The 17217-nt window shown below is 38.7% G+C and overlaps 1 protein-coding gene across 3 annotated transcripts in view; it reads right to left on the reverse strand.

Moving 5' to 3' along the window:
• The window catches only part of BDP1 (BDP1 general transcription factor IIIB subunit), a 51794-nt gene continuing 34577 nt past the window's right edge, over window positions 1–17217 (reverse strand). For 2 of the 3 annotated variants that reach the window (XM_082191847.1, XM_082191845.1), the window contains exons 30-42: window positions 16719–16752; window positions 15954–16037; window positions 14771–15086; window positions 13832–13989; window positions 13368–13521; window positions 12717–12882; window positions 11446–11497; window positions 9385–9583; window positions 8568–8793; window positions 6438–6480; window positions 4745–5039; window positions 3523–3754; window positions 1–2239 (exon numbers count right to left, since the gene is read on the reverse strand). In XM_082191847.1, coding sequence (XP_082047973.1) covers window positions 2117–2239; window positions 3523–3754; window positions 4745–5039; window positions 6438–6480; window positions 8568–8793; window positions 9385–9583; window positions 11446–11497; window positions 12717–12882; window positions 13368–13521; window positions 13832–13989; window positions 14771–15086; window positions 15954–16037; window positions 16719–16752 — 2082 coding nt within the window. In that variant the 3' untranslated portion in view covers window positions 1–2116. The remainder of the gene's footprint in view (window positions 2240–3522; window positions 3755–4744; window positions 5040–6437; window positions 6481–8567; window positions 8794–9384; window positions 9584–11445; window positions 11498–12716; window positions 12883–13367; window positions 13522–13831; window positions 13990–14770; window positions 15087–15953; window positions 16038–16718; window positions 16753–17217) is intronic. The other variant, XM_082191846.1, reaches the window with a different exon arrangement.

A 17217-nucleotide genomic window follows, 5' to 3' on the forward strand; every position in this document is an offset into this window, starting at 1 on the left:
TTCAGTGGTACAAAATTATTTATTCACATAATTTACAAATATAACACAAGCGCTACTAGCGCTTTCTTTGAAATAGAAAGCTTCCACAGGAACATTACACACAGTTGAGGGGAAAAAAGTGTGTCACACTTTCCAGGACAGCAACCCCTTATCATATTTTTATGCAAATGAAATGCTCTGTTTCTGAACCCAGCATATTTAGTTCCCTTCTGTCATTAAATATATACAATACTCATGAAAGAAATATGCATGTTTTAAAGACGTTTAAAAGGGATAACCAAGAAAACATGGTTTACAGTGAAAGCTAATAGGATCGATTGTTCTTTCCATTTAGCAAGGAAAGATAAGGCACCTTCTAGCTGAGCTTTTTATGTGATTTCTAAAAAACAATTAGTTTTGCTTTGTAATTTAAAACAATTCCAGCAAATTACATAAAAACGTATTTCATTATTTCAGCAGCCTCTTGAGTGTACATAATTTGAGAGTACATTATATCTCCTCCATGTGATTAACATGAAGTAACAGCATACTGGAACGGATTCCACTTTCTCTGAGTCTGTTGATCTAAATTTACATTTGGTAAATTATTCACATTTATTTGGCGCTCTTTTTTTTTTGTTCTATTTAGGGCTTCAGATATGACAGAATTGAAACAAAATTCAAATGCTCAAACCAGCAGGCAAATATAGACTTGTTAGCTTGAAAATTAAAATATTGGGCAGCGTGCAGTCGTGCGAATGGACTTTTACTTGTGCAATTGAGTTTCCCTTCTTTACTTTTCGACTTCACCTGGCCAAATCTGCTCCAGAGGATAGTCCAACCCACTCGAGCAGATTTGGATAGCATTTGGACAGTGTTTGTTCTGGCAGAGAACTGACACACTTAGTGGACATCCACTGATTTGCTACTGATAACTATATGATACGCTTTTAGAAAAAGTGAGGAGTCTGTAATGCTTCTGTTATCCAATTTAATAACATCAGTAATTTTGTTTTGGGATGATATATGGTCACAAACAGATGATTTGGGAAAGAGAAGCAGCTGCAAAATTGTATGCTTAGTTGGACAATTGCAAGTGAGAACAACTACTTCCAAGTATTTGCAAATATTAATATTTATGCGGAAATGTAGAATAAAGTTATATTCAGTTGCTAATTGTAGTAAAGGAGATGAGCAATATTTGGTATCCAAATCACTAGGTTCAAGAAAAATGCAGAGAAAACAGGACACCTTTCTCAGAATGAGCACAACTGATTTAGACAGGTTTCCCCAGAAATGTCACATGGAAATTGTGCCTTGTAGCAAAATCATCGCCAACCAAGGCTATAAACAGGGAAGGACAGAAGTCAAAAGTCTAAACAGGTAACAAAAGTGGGGGAGGGAACCAGTAATAATTATAATATATTATCCTTTTATATATTGGGGCTGATTTTATTCTTGAACATCCAATTTCTCCTTGTCAGAGAGTGTTTGATGGGTCGTTTTATGCTTTTCATTGTTTTTAGCTTTTTCGTTTAAAATTTAGTGCTTAGAAGTAGAATAATATTAAATTCCTCTTTTATCTCCAGGACAGACAGAACTAACTTGGCATAGTTAAAATTTCTATACATTCAACTTAAATAAATATTTTTTCACGTTTATCTCTGTACATTGAAAAGAAATTAAACATTACATTTTTGAACAAATTCACATAGGCATTTGTTATAAAATAATAACATTAATAAGATGACTAAAATCAGAACTTGGCTTATTTTATGATCCACATCCCATAAACATTTACTTCACAAAAAGAAGTAAAGATAATTTACAGCCCCCACAAACATGAGCATTATATTTAGATGGTGTCTGCTCATTCTTCATGGCATTTCTCAAGTGTAGCCATGCATCTAGAAACTACTTGTACCAAAATAAAACACAGATCTGGTGCTGTTCTTGCGAGTATCTTGGAACTTAAGAGAGTTGTGTTTTCTTCAGTGTTTCCAAATGATAGATTATTCATAGTAAAAGGAAAATAATTCTGCATTAAATGTAAGGGCCAACTGAAAACTTGTGACTAGTCAATTACATTACTGCTACAGTGCATTCTTGGATGCCAGGCATTTGATAAGCTCCTCAGTTATTCTGAATCATCCACCTCCATAAAAATATCCCCAAAGAAATATTCTGAGATCCTGGTTGGCTCTTCTTCTTTTTCCTGCTCCTTAGTAATGCCTTCCTTTTCAGATAACTCAGATAAAATCTACAAGAAAAACAAACAGATAAAAGCAACAGATATGAAATATGTAAATGTTAAATGTATGCCTAATAAACCAACATCTGCTGGGAGTGCATGATTTTGCTCACTTGTTTCAGAATATAATTTTCTATACAAATCACACTGCAGTAGCTATTCTAAAACATTTTTTAAATGGACTGAATCCAAAAGTGGCTCTTGCTTGAGAGTCTGTCCATAAACAGAAGTGCTTTTGATCCAATGGTGAATTCTACTTGGAAAGGAGGCAGGGAAGAGGTGGGTTGTTTTTTTCCAATTTCACATGTCCTCTGCAGCACCATGCAACACCTCTCACACTGTTGTGGGAGTGTCTCCAAACTCTTCAGAGCAGATTTGTGGAACTGGGGGCAGTGGAGGGGGGTGTCAACCAACAAAAATTGTTGGCTCCCTTTAGTGGTCTCTTAGAACACTCTTTCCGTGACAGGAGCTCTGTTCAGGGAAGCTTTAGATTCAACCCAATAAAGAAGAGATTCCCTTATTGACTAAAGAGGTATAGCCAGTAGTCTTTACAGCAGGGGTAGAGAAATGTTGCTCAACTACAACTCCCATCATTCATAACAATTGGCTATGCTGGCTAGGGCTGATGGGAGTTGGGAGTCCAACAAGGGCCACAGGTTCCCTGTCTCTGCTCTATAACTTCACTGATTTGAAGTAATTCAAACCTTGCTTTATCACGATGTAGAGCCACAAAGCATAACCAGACTGCACACGGTGACATGATCTTTAAAAAATACCTTCTGGAGAAAAACATTTATTTCACTCTCTGCATAGGTTTTTGACACAGCTAGAGGGCAATGAAGTTTTGTTTCTGGCTTAATTGTTTACTTTTCCATGGACACCATGTTTGTTTGTTTTATAAAATTTATACACTGCTTGATTGTAAAAAAAAAAAAAAAACCCTTCAAAGCAGTTTGGAGCCTACTGTATATGTTTCTGGAAGAACTAAGTAACTAAAAGACCAAGGAGGTTGTGGAGAACTAATTACTGTTAAATTTTTATAAGTAAGTTAAACAAAAATTTGCTAGAGATTTAAAGACAGGCAGTGCCTGTCTTTAAAAGGCCATGCAGGCCTACATTCCATCAGTCACAAAGTGAAACAATTCATACAAAATATGGCCTAACTACTAAAGCACCTTTCTGTGTGCAACACAATGAGGAATGCACTAATAAATGAAGAACAGGACATTATCTTACGAGCTGCGGAGTTCAACACACTTTAATAGATGATGTGTAGATATAATCATGCATACCTGAACAGTAGAGGAGCTTCCATTCTCACAGTTGGAGGTTGATGGAAACGAACTATTTTCTTGAGTATCTTCCTTGTTGTTTGAGGACAACTTTGGAAATTCAACAGTGCTTTCAGAGACCAATATATGAGGTTCCTGGAGAGGCTGTTTACTCCCTTTACTAGTTACTTCATCATCACTATTATTATTTTTGCAAATTAAAGGTAAAAATCCCAGAGATCTTTTATATGACCTATTCAATACAAAAATAATGCAAATGTCAAGATAAATTGTCTGACATATGGTGATAATAATGATAGTTTTTTAAAAAAACACAGAATCACAGAATTGCAGAGTTGGAAGGGACCCCAAGGGTTATTCTAGCTCAACGCCCAGCAATGCAAGAATCCTGCTAACAGTCACCCATGGGTGGGCTTGAGCCATCCACCTTCTGGTTAACAGCCAGGTGCACTGACCCATTGTGCCACAGGGTAACCAAGACTTCTTAAGATTGATTTTTAAAAGAAAACAATAAAACACTTTCCCCTCATCTGGATTAACTTTTCTGCTGTACAGTGGTACCTCAGGTTAAGGACTTAATTCGTTCCGGAGGTCTGTTCTTAACCTGAAACTGTTCTTAACCTGAAGCACCACTTTAGCTAATGGGGCCTCCTGCTGCTGCCGCGTCGCCGGAGCACAATTTCTCTTCTCATCCTGAAGCAAAGTTCTTAACCCGAGGTACTATTTCTGGGTTAGCGGAGTCTGTAACCTGAAGCGTATGTAACCCGAGGTACCACTGTATATGCTACAGAATCAGGAGCTAGTCAACTCCTTTGGTGGTATTACTACTTGATATTGTGTTCATATGAGGTTATTCTACCGCTTGCGTTGGGTTTACATAGTACTTTAGTCTTCTCTGCACCTTGTTAGCAGTAAAGCAGGTTTATTGCAGAGCTTAGTGCATTGGTAAAGGACCCCTGGATGGTTTAGTCCAGTCAAATTCAACTATGGTGTGCGGTGCTCATCTCTGCTTTCAGGCCAAAGGAGCTGGCGTTGATCTGCACACAGCTTTTCCGGGTCATGTGGCCAGCATGCCTAAACTGCATCTGGTGCCATGGGACACCGTGGCAGAAGCCAGAGCGCACGGAAACACCGTTTAGTGATGAGCACATGTAGCTGTTTCAACACTACTACAAAGTGGGGAAGCAGCATAGCATACTAAAAACAGCTACTAAATAAGTACCTGGATAATTGTACTTTTGGAATGACTCCTGTGCCTCCAGCTTGCTCTGATTGTACAGATTTACAGGTTTCAACCGAGTTTTTCTGTTTTTCACTTGTTTCTGATTTTCTTGCATGGAGTGTCCTTGACACTTGGTCACCAGTAGCAGCTGCTTCATCAAGGAGCCCAGCCCCTAAATTCAGAGAAGATTGAGGGTTCTCTCTTTCCATTACTTTTACCTCCACAGATTTAGGTACTGGTCTAGAGGTGGAGGTGGTTTTCTTCTTTGAAACGTTCGATTTTCCTGACTTTTTCCCTTTTTTAAAAAAAAAGACAACAGCAAATACAAATAAATAAGCAAAAAAATATAGAATCTGCTACTTGTATCTGCTACAGGGAAATTCCATTTTACTCTATACAAAACAACAGATTTGTCTCATTTCCCCACAAATAAGATATTCCCACAGAAATAGACATTCAGTAACATCAGCACCAAGAGACAACAAGTTCTGTGAATCCGAAAGTGGCTATAGATGCATTTCTCAAACAGCATCTGCCCAACCACACGGCACACGAGGAACTACTTTTGAAACTAGAGGGTGAGTTTCAAAATCAGGAATCAGGTGGGTACTGACAGTTGAGTGCTTCTGCCACTGAAGACCTACATCTTCATCCAAGCTCACCAGCTGCTAGCATCTCTGGCTACTGCAATTGTAATAAATGTTTTATTGTTGTTTTACTGATGTGAATCTTTTGTTGTTATATGGTATATTTTTATTTTACTTATTGTCATGTAAACCACCACGGTATTTCTTTGAAATGAAAGATGATATGTAAGTAATTTAAAGAAAGATGTTTCTGATCTGGACGGAGGAATACCTCAAGGCCTGCCTCTCCCAATATGAACCAAGTCAGACCCAGCAAGCACCTGAAGTCCTTCTTTGAGTGCCTCCTCCATGAGAGATCTGGGAGGCCTATTCTGTGGTGGCTCCCCATTTGTGGAATGCTCTCCCCAGGGAGGCTCGTCTGGTGCCTTTTTATGCGCCAGGCAAAAACATTCCTCTTCTCCTAAGCCTTTGGCTAATTAAACTTATCTAAGGCCTTTTAAAGGGACTTGGGTGACGCTGTGGGTTAAACCACAGAGCCTAGGACTTGCCGATCAGAAGGTCAGTGGTTCCAACCCCCTCGACGGGGTGAGCTCCCGTTGCTCAGTCCCTGCTCCTGCCAACCCAGCAGGTCAAAAGCATGTCAAAGTGCAAGTAGATAAATAGGTACCGCTCCGGCGGGAAGGTAAACGGCATTTCCGTGCGCTGCTCTGGTTCGCCAGAAGCGGCTTAGTCATGCTGGCCACATGACCCGGAAGCTGTACGCCGGCTTCCTCGACCAATAAAGCGAGATGAGTGCCACAACCCCAGAGTCGGCCATGACTGGACCTAATGGTCAGGGGTCCCTTTACCTTTAAGGCCTTTTAAACTGTGTGAGGTATTGTTTTTGTTTGTTATTATGTTATGTATATTATAAACTGCCCTGTGATATTCGGATGAAATTTAATTAACTAATTCGGTATAGAAATTTAATTAACTAATTCGGTATAGAAATTTAATTAATTGATTAATAATGTCTGCTGTTAAAATAAAAATTCAATAATGCATTTGGGATGCTGACGTACATCAATAGCTAACTACAGAAAATCACATGTATAAATTTCACCTACCAGCAGCTTTCCTTGGTATACAACTTGATTTAACAGAGGCACCCTGCATGAAAGGAAATATGAACATCAGTATAAGTTCCTTTTCAGAAATATGATTCAAAAGAACAATACAATTGCTTCTATTATTTAGACTGTGAAAGAACAGGGATTAAAATTTTTAATGATACATCAACTTCATTTCCTGAAGTAAGGCTGAATTAGTATTATTTGTCCCCCAATATATTTCAGCACAAGTGAGTTAAGATATTTGGCTAAGGGTAAATGTGTTGAAACAGTTTACAAAACCCTTCATCTTGAATGGAAAAATACTACAGTGGTACCTTGGGTTAAGTACTTAATTCGTTCCGGAGGTCCGTTCTTGACCTGAAACTGTTCTTAACCTGAAGCACCACTTTCGATAATGGGTCCTCATGCTGCTGCCGTGCTGCCGGAGCACAATTTCTGTTCTCATCCGGAAGCAAAATTCTTAACCCGAGGTACTATTTCTGGGTTAGTGGAGTCTATAACCTGAAGCGTATGTAACCCAAGGTACCACTGTACATCTATTTGGGGATTCAAGATAACATCTATGCCAGTGGTGGACTTCCAAAAATTTGCATGATGAACTAATTCATTTATGCACTTCCTAACCTGAACACTGCTTCCAGAAAACCATTTAGATTTGGGTTTTCAATTAATTGTTTTTCTAGTGTCTACTCTAAGGTGCCTAAAGCAGAAGTTGAGAGGAGACCATAAATTTATATATCCAACAAAATTTGTCTTGTAAAAGTTCTATTGTATAAGTGGAAGTCTGCTGTGGTAGCAGAACAGCAATGTTGGACACGACCCCATGTTTGTTCCCTGGTTCTCAAATGATTAAACATGGGGTCATGTTCAACACTGTTGTTCTGCTAGCACAACAGACTTCCACATGCAACAGAACTTTCCTTTCCTTTCCTGTGCACCCTCAAAATCTGCCCTGAGAGTTGGAGGACCTCCTGGAGCAGACTTTGAGGGTGCACAGGGAGATGAAAGGAAGGGGAAGTTCCACTGTGTACCTAGAACTCAGGACACACGGCACTGGATGCAACCTATAAAGTGGAAAACTAGGGTTTTATCTAATGTTGCACCAGCGGGGTTCCAATGGCTCAACAGGACTTTTACTCTCCTCCTCCTACATCTCCCCCAAATCTGCTCAGGAAGATCTTCCAAATCTTCAGAGCTGATTTTGATGGTGCTCAGGGAACAGGAGGGAAAAAGGAAAATCCATTGCGCACATTTAAGCCCCTTGACCCAGTAAAGCTGCAGCATTGGGTATGACCTCTGATTTCCAAAACTAAATTTCCTGAGAGAAATTCTCATAGTTTATTTAATTAATCTGCAGCATGTGTTTATGATATATTTTTATTTATTTTACCCATAGAAACATACAAAGAACATAACTTAAAACATGAATAAAGCTCAGTTCCACATACAAATACACAGCAAAAAAACACACAAGAATTACTCTACAAAATACAGCAGAAAGATAACAAATGCCACTATGATCTTTAATGTGACTACAGCAATAGCAGCTATGCATTATTAATTTAGATGGCAGATCCCACAACTCTAATAGCCGTAGCTAACCTTTTCAGGATGAAATTTCAAGTCATGTCTCTGGGGACATTTTGTACTGGCTTTCCTATGTGCACATACCTAACAATTCTCCAAATTAAACAACCACAAAATAGAAATACAATGGAAACTAATTCTCAACTCAGTAGCCAAATTCTTTAACACCTGTGCGCAAAGTTCCCAAATGAGTGGTTTAAAACATTTGTTAATTTTAGATTTCTTCTTTGTAATAAATACCCTAAATAAATACATTTCTCCAAATGGAATGGACTACTGTGCATAAGAAAGCAGTCAAACATCAGAACATCCTAAAAAAATAAGCATGTTGTTTTCAATTGCAGCACTTCACCATAGTTCAGGGTTCTTAAAAATGGACTCTTTTCTATAGCTGCCATCAAAAAACAGCACTGAGACAGATTAGAAGTGCTTTCTCCATTCTTTTTTCATGCAGCCTCCCAAATTTTCTTCACTCAGGCAACAGATAGCGAACCCAAAAAGTTCTAACTTTTGTGATTCTCTGAATTAATCTCTGACCTTATTGGTGCTTTCCAGGTTTCCCCCTACAGGAGAAGACAGTTTTTTCTTCTCAGGGGCATTCCCGCTTTCTTCAAGGGCTTCAGCATGCCTTTTCAGATTCCGCCAAGAGGTTGAACCAAGCTCTGCCAATTGTTCCAACGAGGCTTCCAGCAATCCTTCTGCCCTCGCAGTGTTGTCCAAAGAGACAGCATTTTCTTCCACAGCAGCTGTGACGGATCCAAAGCTGTACAAAGTTGCCATGCAAAAGTTGTGAAATTAGTGTTATTTAATTCAATGTAAATGTAATTCAAATTAAAGCTCTCCTTAATGGCAATCATTTAATGCCCTTTGAAAGCTGCAATGCTTGTCTCCTTGACTTGGCAGAGGTTTCACTTAGACCAATGGGACCACAGTCCAAGTAACTAATGTATGCTTAGGACAGAGCAGTAAAAACTCCTCTTTTCCTGAAAGTCGCTCCTTGCCTTGAGCTCACAAGGAGACATTCTGTCCTTTGACAAGGTACAGTTCTAATCAGCTGGCAGTTCTAATAGTTTTATCATGAATAACTTGGCTGACCACAAGAAGAGGGGAAACATAGAGCCTATTTCATGTTCCCACCAGGAGAATCCCCTCAAAACTTTCATTTGTTAAAAGGGCAAATTCTCTTCCATAATATCCCTTTGAATCGGGCACAACTAGTTTTTTTCAGCCATAGGGCTATATTCCCATCTTGGACAATTCTCTGGGAGCTGCACACTCATATAAGGGCACTACCATCTCCAGTCTTAAGTACACCCAAGAACATCAGTTCATATTAAAATATAATATTACTTACTTATCTTCTCTTGCCACTTCTGTGGAGTTCAGATTGTCTGGGGTAAAAAAAACTGGTGCTGGAAGCAGCTGTTCAGACGTTTGTTGTAGCAAACCGGATCCATCACTGCAATTCTCTGAACCAACGGAGATTTCCACCAATGTTAAAATGAAAGTTGGCTCCTCTTCCTTCGGATATTCTTCAACTCCAGCACTAACTACTAAGATACATATGTGGGGCAAATAAAAGATTAATAATATATAAAATAACATCGTTCTGCATGCTGTTACTCTATTCAAAAACCCTTGCAGTATTTTTTATTCATTTTCACAAGTAAAGTGATATGCAAGTACTGTAAGAAGAGATTAAGGCTGCTCCATGCTCAACTACATAATGAATACAACCCTGGGCTATATCCAATGGTGTTCAAACAGATGGCAAACTTCCACAGCAGATCTTCCCTTTCTCTGCCCCCTGCAGCCAGCCTTGATATACAATTGATAATGCGATGTACAACTTCCCTTCTTGTATGTAAGCAGTAGCAACTGTAACACACATACAGTGGTGCCTCGCAAGACGAAAAGAATCCGTTCTGTGATTCACTTCGTCTAGCGTTTTTTTCGTCTTGCGAAGCAAGCCCATTGACGGATTAGCGGATTAGCGCTATTAGCTGCTTTTAGCGGCTTATCTGCTGATCGGATCAGCTGATAAGCGGCTTAGTGGCTTAGAAAAAGGGGGGAAAGGAAAAAAACCAGCAGGAACTCGCAAGACATTGTCGTCTTGCGAAGCAAGCCCATAGGAAATTCGTTTTGCGAAACACCTCCAAAACGGAAAACTCTTTCGTCTAGCGAGTTTTCCGTCTTGCGAGGCATTCGTCTTGCGGGGCACCACTGTATTAGAGATATAGCCAAACAAATGGAATCCATATATCTTTAAAAATCATATATAATTAGACTACATTATACATTGTTTAATGTGACAACTCCAATTTTTATTCCTTAAATATTTATGCCTCACCTTACATTTATAAAAACATTCCTGACAGCTTATTAGTATAAGCATTAGCTATTACCAAAATAGCCGTTTTCTTAGTATCTTTTGTGTTCACAGAAGCAAGCGCAAAGAAGCCTTATGTACAATGTTGAAGAACTAGTTATAATTAATTTTATTGCTACAAGTAGTAGGGAAAGAAGGATTGCTACAGGCCATTCCAAGTGCCTATCCCACTGAATCTCCACACGTGGAAATCTTGTTTGCATAGCTTCTCATAGCAAAACATTCCATGCACATAGACTCAAACTGAGTGATCAACATCCCACATAAAACTAGGAATTCGACAGCACAACTTGAATTCTACAAACTGGATTTTTCAAGAATGCATGGTACGTAAGGGAGATGCCAAGCGTGGCCATTAAGCAGGCCTAAAGGCAGAGTCAGCAAGCTGCGGTCCCATGCCAGCCATAAAAGTAAAGGGGCCCCTGACCATTAGGTCCAGTCGTGACCGACTCTGGGGTTGCGGTGCTCATCTCGCTTTACTTGGCCGAGGGAACCGGCGTACAGCTTCCGGGTCATGTGGCCAGCATGACTAAGCCACTTCTGGCGAACCAGAGCAGCGCACGGAAACACTGTTTACCTTCCCGCCGGAGTGGTACCTATTTATCTACTTGCACTTTTACGTGCTTTCGAACTGCTAGGTTGGCAGGAGCAGGGACCGAGAAATGGGAGCTCACCCCGTCGCGGGGATTCGAACCACTAACCTTCTGATCGGCAAGTCCTAGGCTCTGTGGTTTAACCCACAGCGCCACCCGCGTAGGCAATAAAATTAATCAGAACTGGTCGTAAGTGTTTCAAAGGGAGAACTCTTCAATCTTCACCAAAGCATTGATGTATAAGCCCATTACATGCTTCAGTCTGAGACATCTTAATGATACCTAGTTCCAGGGGAGCGGAGGTTATGGTGATCCACATTTGCATTTGTCTCTTCTTCTTTTTAATCTAACTTGTAAATGCATAACGAATGTTTACGTGAAGCTAGTTCCCTAAAGCAGCAAATATGTGATCATAAAACAGTGTAAAATGTACCTGCAGTCATCTCTGTGGTGGATGAAATACTGGAACACTTGGCTGCTTCAGTCTGGCAATTAAAAAATCACAATAAAAATCACAAGCTTGCCAAATAACACTAATGCTCAGAAGACAAAAGGGAAAAATAAAGCAATGAAAAATTATTGATAATTGCTTTAAAAGGAGTACATATTTTTATCCATGTTGTTCCCCTCTGCCAAGCCACCTGGAAAAAAATGTTTTAGAAGAGTGGAGTAAAAATGCCTTTTAAAATAAATAGACATGATCTCCTCCTTTGAAAGAACATCACTAAGAAATAAAGGAAAGAGACTTGGCAAAAGTTGTAACCCAAAAGAAAGAATTTTTGACTGGAAACATGTACTATTAGGAAATAAAATCTTGCTTATAAATTTACCTTATAACTACATGGAAACGAACAACTTTGGCCTATAGCACAATCTTTGCCTGAAGTGACTCACAGAAAAGATTGCTCAGTAACTCAACGAAAATTAATTCCTTCAATTATTCTAATTACTGAAGTGTTCATCCAAACCCACAGAGCTTGAGGCTGCTTCACTGATGACATTTTCCTACAGTATCTTTGCACATTTACAACAAAAGTTAGTTTAAATGCTTGTCAGAAGAACAGTCTGACATGCCTTTTGTGTGAAGACCATTGAAGACAAATAAAAAAAAAAGATTGCTCAAGCCCCCAAATTCAAAGCAACATTAAAAAAAATAAAATAGAAAATACAGTTTAGCAACAAACAAGCAGGGATGCGGAAACCATTTGTGGAAAAAGAGATCTAGTAGGAGGAAAGAATATCCTGTCCTGATTCCAATAAGGAACCCACAAGGCAGCAATATGACTGCAGTGTCACAGATAGTCCTAAGTGACTAACGTGCTCTAATCAAGGCTGAGAGGTGACCTGAGGCCTTATGACACACAGTCCACCCCCTCAAGCCCTACCTCCTTCTTCAAAAAACCGTCTCTCTTGAAGGGTGGGTCCAGTCCAGTTCCTCAGCCAATAGCAGTCTTTGTATTGGCCAGCTCCTCCTGAGAATGAGGGCTAGGGCCATGACTGAGACATAGACAGACAATATACGTATAAGCAGGGATGTCGTTTGTGCAATAACTATCAGGAACACTCAGAATGTACTACTGTATTCAGAGTGGCTTCTATCTATAATGGTTGTGTGTGTGTGTGTGCGTGCGTGCGTGCTTGAAGCAGCTTCCTCCTTTTATTCTCTCCCTTAAGATAGCAGTTTTAGTTATATAAAATAAATACCTGTGCAGGTTCAATTGCCAACAACTGGTGCTCAGCAGGAGCAGAAACTTGGACACTGATGTTTGTGCTGCAGCCACCGGGTGGTTCAGGAGGGTCTGCTTCTGGAGAAACTTCTGAAGCAGTTAACAGTGATGCAACTTCCCAAGTATCTCTCGCCGTGTTGTCTCTTTGGAAAAATTAAGCCAGTTTCACTTCATAAAATGTTTATCAGTTAAATGTTTTCATGCTGCATAGCTTTGAAACAAATGGTGCCAGGTTTACAGTCACTGTTTGTCAAAGTGATTAAAAGTACTATTAACCGTTCCATATATAAGTTCAGCTAATAAAAAATACAATGTCTTAAAGTGTCTTCCTCAAGTATCTTAAAGATGTTTTATTATTCTCACATCTCAAAAGTTACTTGGGTGAGATGATGTGGCTTAATAATTAAAGATGCTATTTTCCTTTCTTTTCTCTAAAAATGACACCCTCTTTAAATATAGAACCAGTAAATGTGCAGTTGCATATTTTCCCATAATTCTAGTCAACTATATACTAGATATGCTCCTATTCTATAAAACACAATTTACTACATATTTCACATATAGCACCTCAAGATATCTAAGAAAGAAGGCAAAAGTACTAGCATGTGAAAATTATTAGTGTTATTACCTTTCTATGTTGTCTTTCTGCATGGCAGGACCAGAACTTGGAAGCTGTAGATGATGTTTCTCTGCAGAGCTGCTCTTAGTTAGCTCATTCAATTTGAGATTCTTTTCCAGTTCAACTTTCTGCTCTTCTATTGCATTGTCTGACACCTTCTTTTCTATTATTTTAGACATTAAAACACCACTCAGTATAGTTTGCGGAATAAATATATACTATTTTGGATGAGGTTACAACATTGACAGGGCATCACATCACCTAATCCCCAGCTGGAAGGATGAACAGACAGACACAGTTACCTACAGGTTTGGATGCACATTTGGGGGCCAGAAGCTTGTAATTTAGGAAAAATGAAATCAGATATTCTCAGAAAACATCTCCACAAGCACAGAGTACAATTTCTGCACAGGGTAAAGGATTCGTAAAGTCCTGATAACTAAATGCTTTAAGCGCAGGAACCAAAAACTTACCATTCTGGATTTCTTCAGATTGTTCAATACACGAATCAACATATTTTTGAGAAGCTTTCTTGCTCAGCCTCAGACTTCTGTTAAGATTTGGTTTAGGCTTAGGAAACCTACATCTTGCTTGTTTGGATGATTGATCTCCTTTGGATGACAGTAAATCACTGCAGAGAAACAGAAACCACCACTGAGTACCCTTAATTTCAACATTTATCCAACAGAAATAGTCAAAATCTTAGCTAGCAATGCAACCAATCTAGAAAAGGCATACGAATGTCTGTGACAATTCACGTCAAACACCTTGGATGCAATTAACCACCGCACTTCAACTAGCTTTAACTAGACAAGAAGGGCAGAGTTACAGAGGGCATGTGGTTGGACACATTAGTGCAAGAATTTTGTCCACATCATCAGGCCACGATTCCATAACACTTGGTCAGATGTGGCACTGGACACCTTGACCAAATTTGCCATAACAGTGGCATCCAAGTCGCTACAAAGTCAAGGGGCTTTATCCCCCAAGTGTCTTGTCAACTACTCAAACTAATCACAGTTTGTTAAAAGGGAATCTGGGGTAACTAATATTTGGATACACAGCAAAAAAAATGCAAGCCGAGCCCTTGAGGATGTGGCAAATGCAACAAAGAATGTCTTCTTTGCTGTCTTCACCACCACATGGCAAGCACAATTATATGTCCTAATGTGTTTGGGAAGCTTTAGAGTGAGTGACCTAGTCCTAAAAATCATAGACTGAAGATGATACATAACACTATACACCTATGTTGTCCATTTACTTATATTTACATGGGATGGCTTGAAAAGATTAACTTAGAATGGAGAACAGCTAGGTGATATCATGCGATCATGGTAAAACTTCTTACAACCTAAAGAATGAAGAGGATTCCTAACTAACACAAACAAATTTTTAAATAGAACAATGCAAACCTGCTGATTCTAGTTGTTTCCTCTGAGCATGCTTCCAAAACTGATGTACTGCAATGCTGTGCAGCAGCTTTATTCGTATTTTTTGAAAGTGACACATTAGTTGCTTCCTGTAAGTAAACTTCCAAGCCTGATGGTTCAACAATATGATCCTCTGCAGCGGTTACGTTTGCAGTGACCGAAGAAAGCGATTCATTTTCTGAAGGGGCAGGATGTTGCATATGACAATGGACTACGCTTTGCTCTTCGTGACACTCATTTGGGAAGCTATCAGTTACATTCATTTCATCTTTACTGGGAAACTCCTGAATTTTTGGTTCTTTTTTTCCACAAAAAGAAAAAAGTTGAAAATAATTAAATTCTTAATTTACGTATAACAAACATTTATACTGTGCAATTTCAGTTGGGACAATATAAAGATTACAGTTTGAAATCCTAAGTAAATGATACATTTTCGTGTCTATATTTCATCAAATTACACCACTGCATTTTGAATGAAAAATACCCATGAGATTAGAAACACAGAATTCTACAACTGGAATCCATTTTGCAGCTAAACCAATACTTTTATTTTACAATATTTGAATCTTGTGCAAAGTCTGGTTCTTTGGTTAAATCGAAGAGTACCTAAAATGATGTTTAGGGTTTACTAGATACTTCTTAGTCCAGATCATATGGACATCCTTCAGACATTTTTAGTTGCCAAAAGACTGTAATGTAATGTATGACTAGCGTAAATAATGTAAAATGGTCCCCAAGTGCAAGTTTCATATTTCACTTCTTCAATAAAAGCATTCCATCCAACACTTATCACTCTCTTTCTCTTTGTTTTAATAAAAAGGAGATTTAAAAAGGAAAGAAATGGAGCAGACCTCCTGGAAATAAGAACCTACTACTGTCACCTAAGTATAGAATCCACAAAATATGCCCTGGCTAACAATTAGAAGTGGATGACCTGTAATCACAGTGAAGAGGAGACAATTTGGTCTTCCCATATTTAAAAAGTGCATGCTTTTAAAACAAACTTAGTTTGGTGTTCAGTGCATGTTAATTAAATACTGCAAAGGAAAAATAACCTTTATTTCCACCCTCCAAAATAATCACAAAGCTAGAAAAGAATAAAAACAATACAGAATCCATTGTACCACTGCTATACCAAAGTGCTATATGATAATACTGAACATACCTTGGATGCCAATGTTTAACTGGAACGCTGGATCTCTCATAGCAAGTAAAGTCATGGCTGCTTCGGTACTTCCATCACTAATCCCTGAAAAATGTTTACCAAACAAAAGCCACCAAAATCAAATTTTGTTTCTCTAGTACACCCAAACTGCTTATGTTTGTCTTAAAAATGACTAGTTGCTTTTGGATCATCCTAGGTATTAAAATCGGTTTCTAACACATGCATTGTTCAGCATCCCTCATTTACAAACCATGAAAGTGGTTTAAAAGTTCTTGTTTTACAGTGCAATCTGATATGCTTTCTACTCAGAAGTAAGTACCGTTGTTTTCAATGCAGCTTACTCCCAGGTAAGTGTCTATAGCAGCATTTGCCAACCTGGTGGCCTCCAAATGTTTCTCGTCAGAACCCAGCAAGGCTGGTCTGTGGGACTGCAGCCTGAGTAGTTATTTCTTTCTTTAGTCAAAGAGAGACTTGAGGATCTCATCTTTTAAAAACTTTTTTTTTTTTTGTAAAGACCATTATTAATAAAATTTACAAATTTAACTTGGTCTCAATGGTACATTTACTTATGTATAGTTTTTTACCCTTCGCTTCATTCAAAGCAAGGCTTCCAGTGGCCTATATCAATCAATAATAAGACAGTTCCTGCTAGAAGACATGGCCCAAAAGGAAAAGGAGGAAAATCAAACTCATAAGAATTTCATAACTACAAGCTTCTTTAAGTGGCTATTCAGTTGTTCAGTGTCAACAACTTGGACCATTTACCTGCTTTCTTTTCTTGATCTTCTTGTGCAACCACCTTAGATAAAAAGAAACGCAAGTTAGCGACTGTAGTTTTGAATCCCTCCCCCCCCCCCATTAAATTAAATTAAATTAAATTAAATTAAATTCTACAGATCAGCTTTTTCACTTAGCATGGATAGTGACAATAACAGCTTGGCTGGCATATCATAAGCCACATGCTGTCATAAAGCATGTTTTAATCATGATCTTGCTCCCCTATTGCCACATGGTTCCACACTCTCCACACAACTCAAACCAACCATATTTTGGCTTGTTGTGTTGTTCAAATCTGGATCATGGTTTGCTTGTTTCAAACAAACCATGCACGAGGTTCATTTAATGTTTATTTCATGTTTCATGTATTTCATGTTTGTTTAAATGAACCTGGTGCATGGTTTGTTGGAAACACGCAAACCATGATCCATATTCAAGAGATATGATCAGCCATACTATGGCTCATTTGAGCCACGTGGACACCTTG

Source organism: Podarcis vaucheri (genome assembly GCF_965113315.1).
Source record: "Podarcis vaucheri genome assembly, chromosome: 11".
Taxonomy (NCBI): domain Eukaryota; kingdom Metazoa; phylum Chordata; class Lepidosauria; order Squamata; family Lacertidae; genus Podarcis; species Podarcis vaucheri.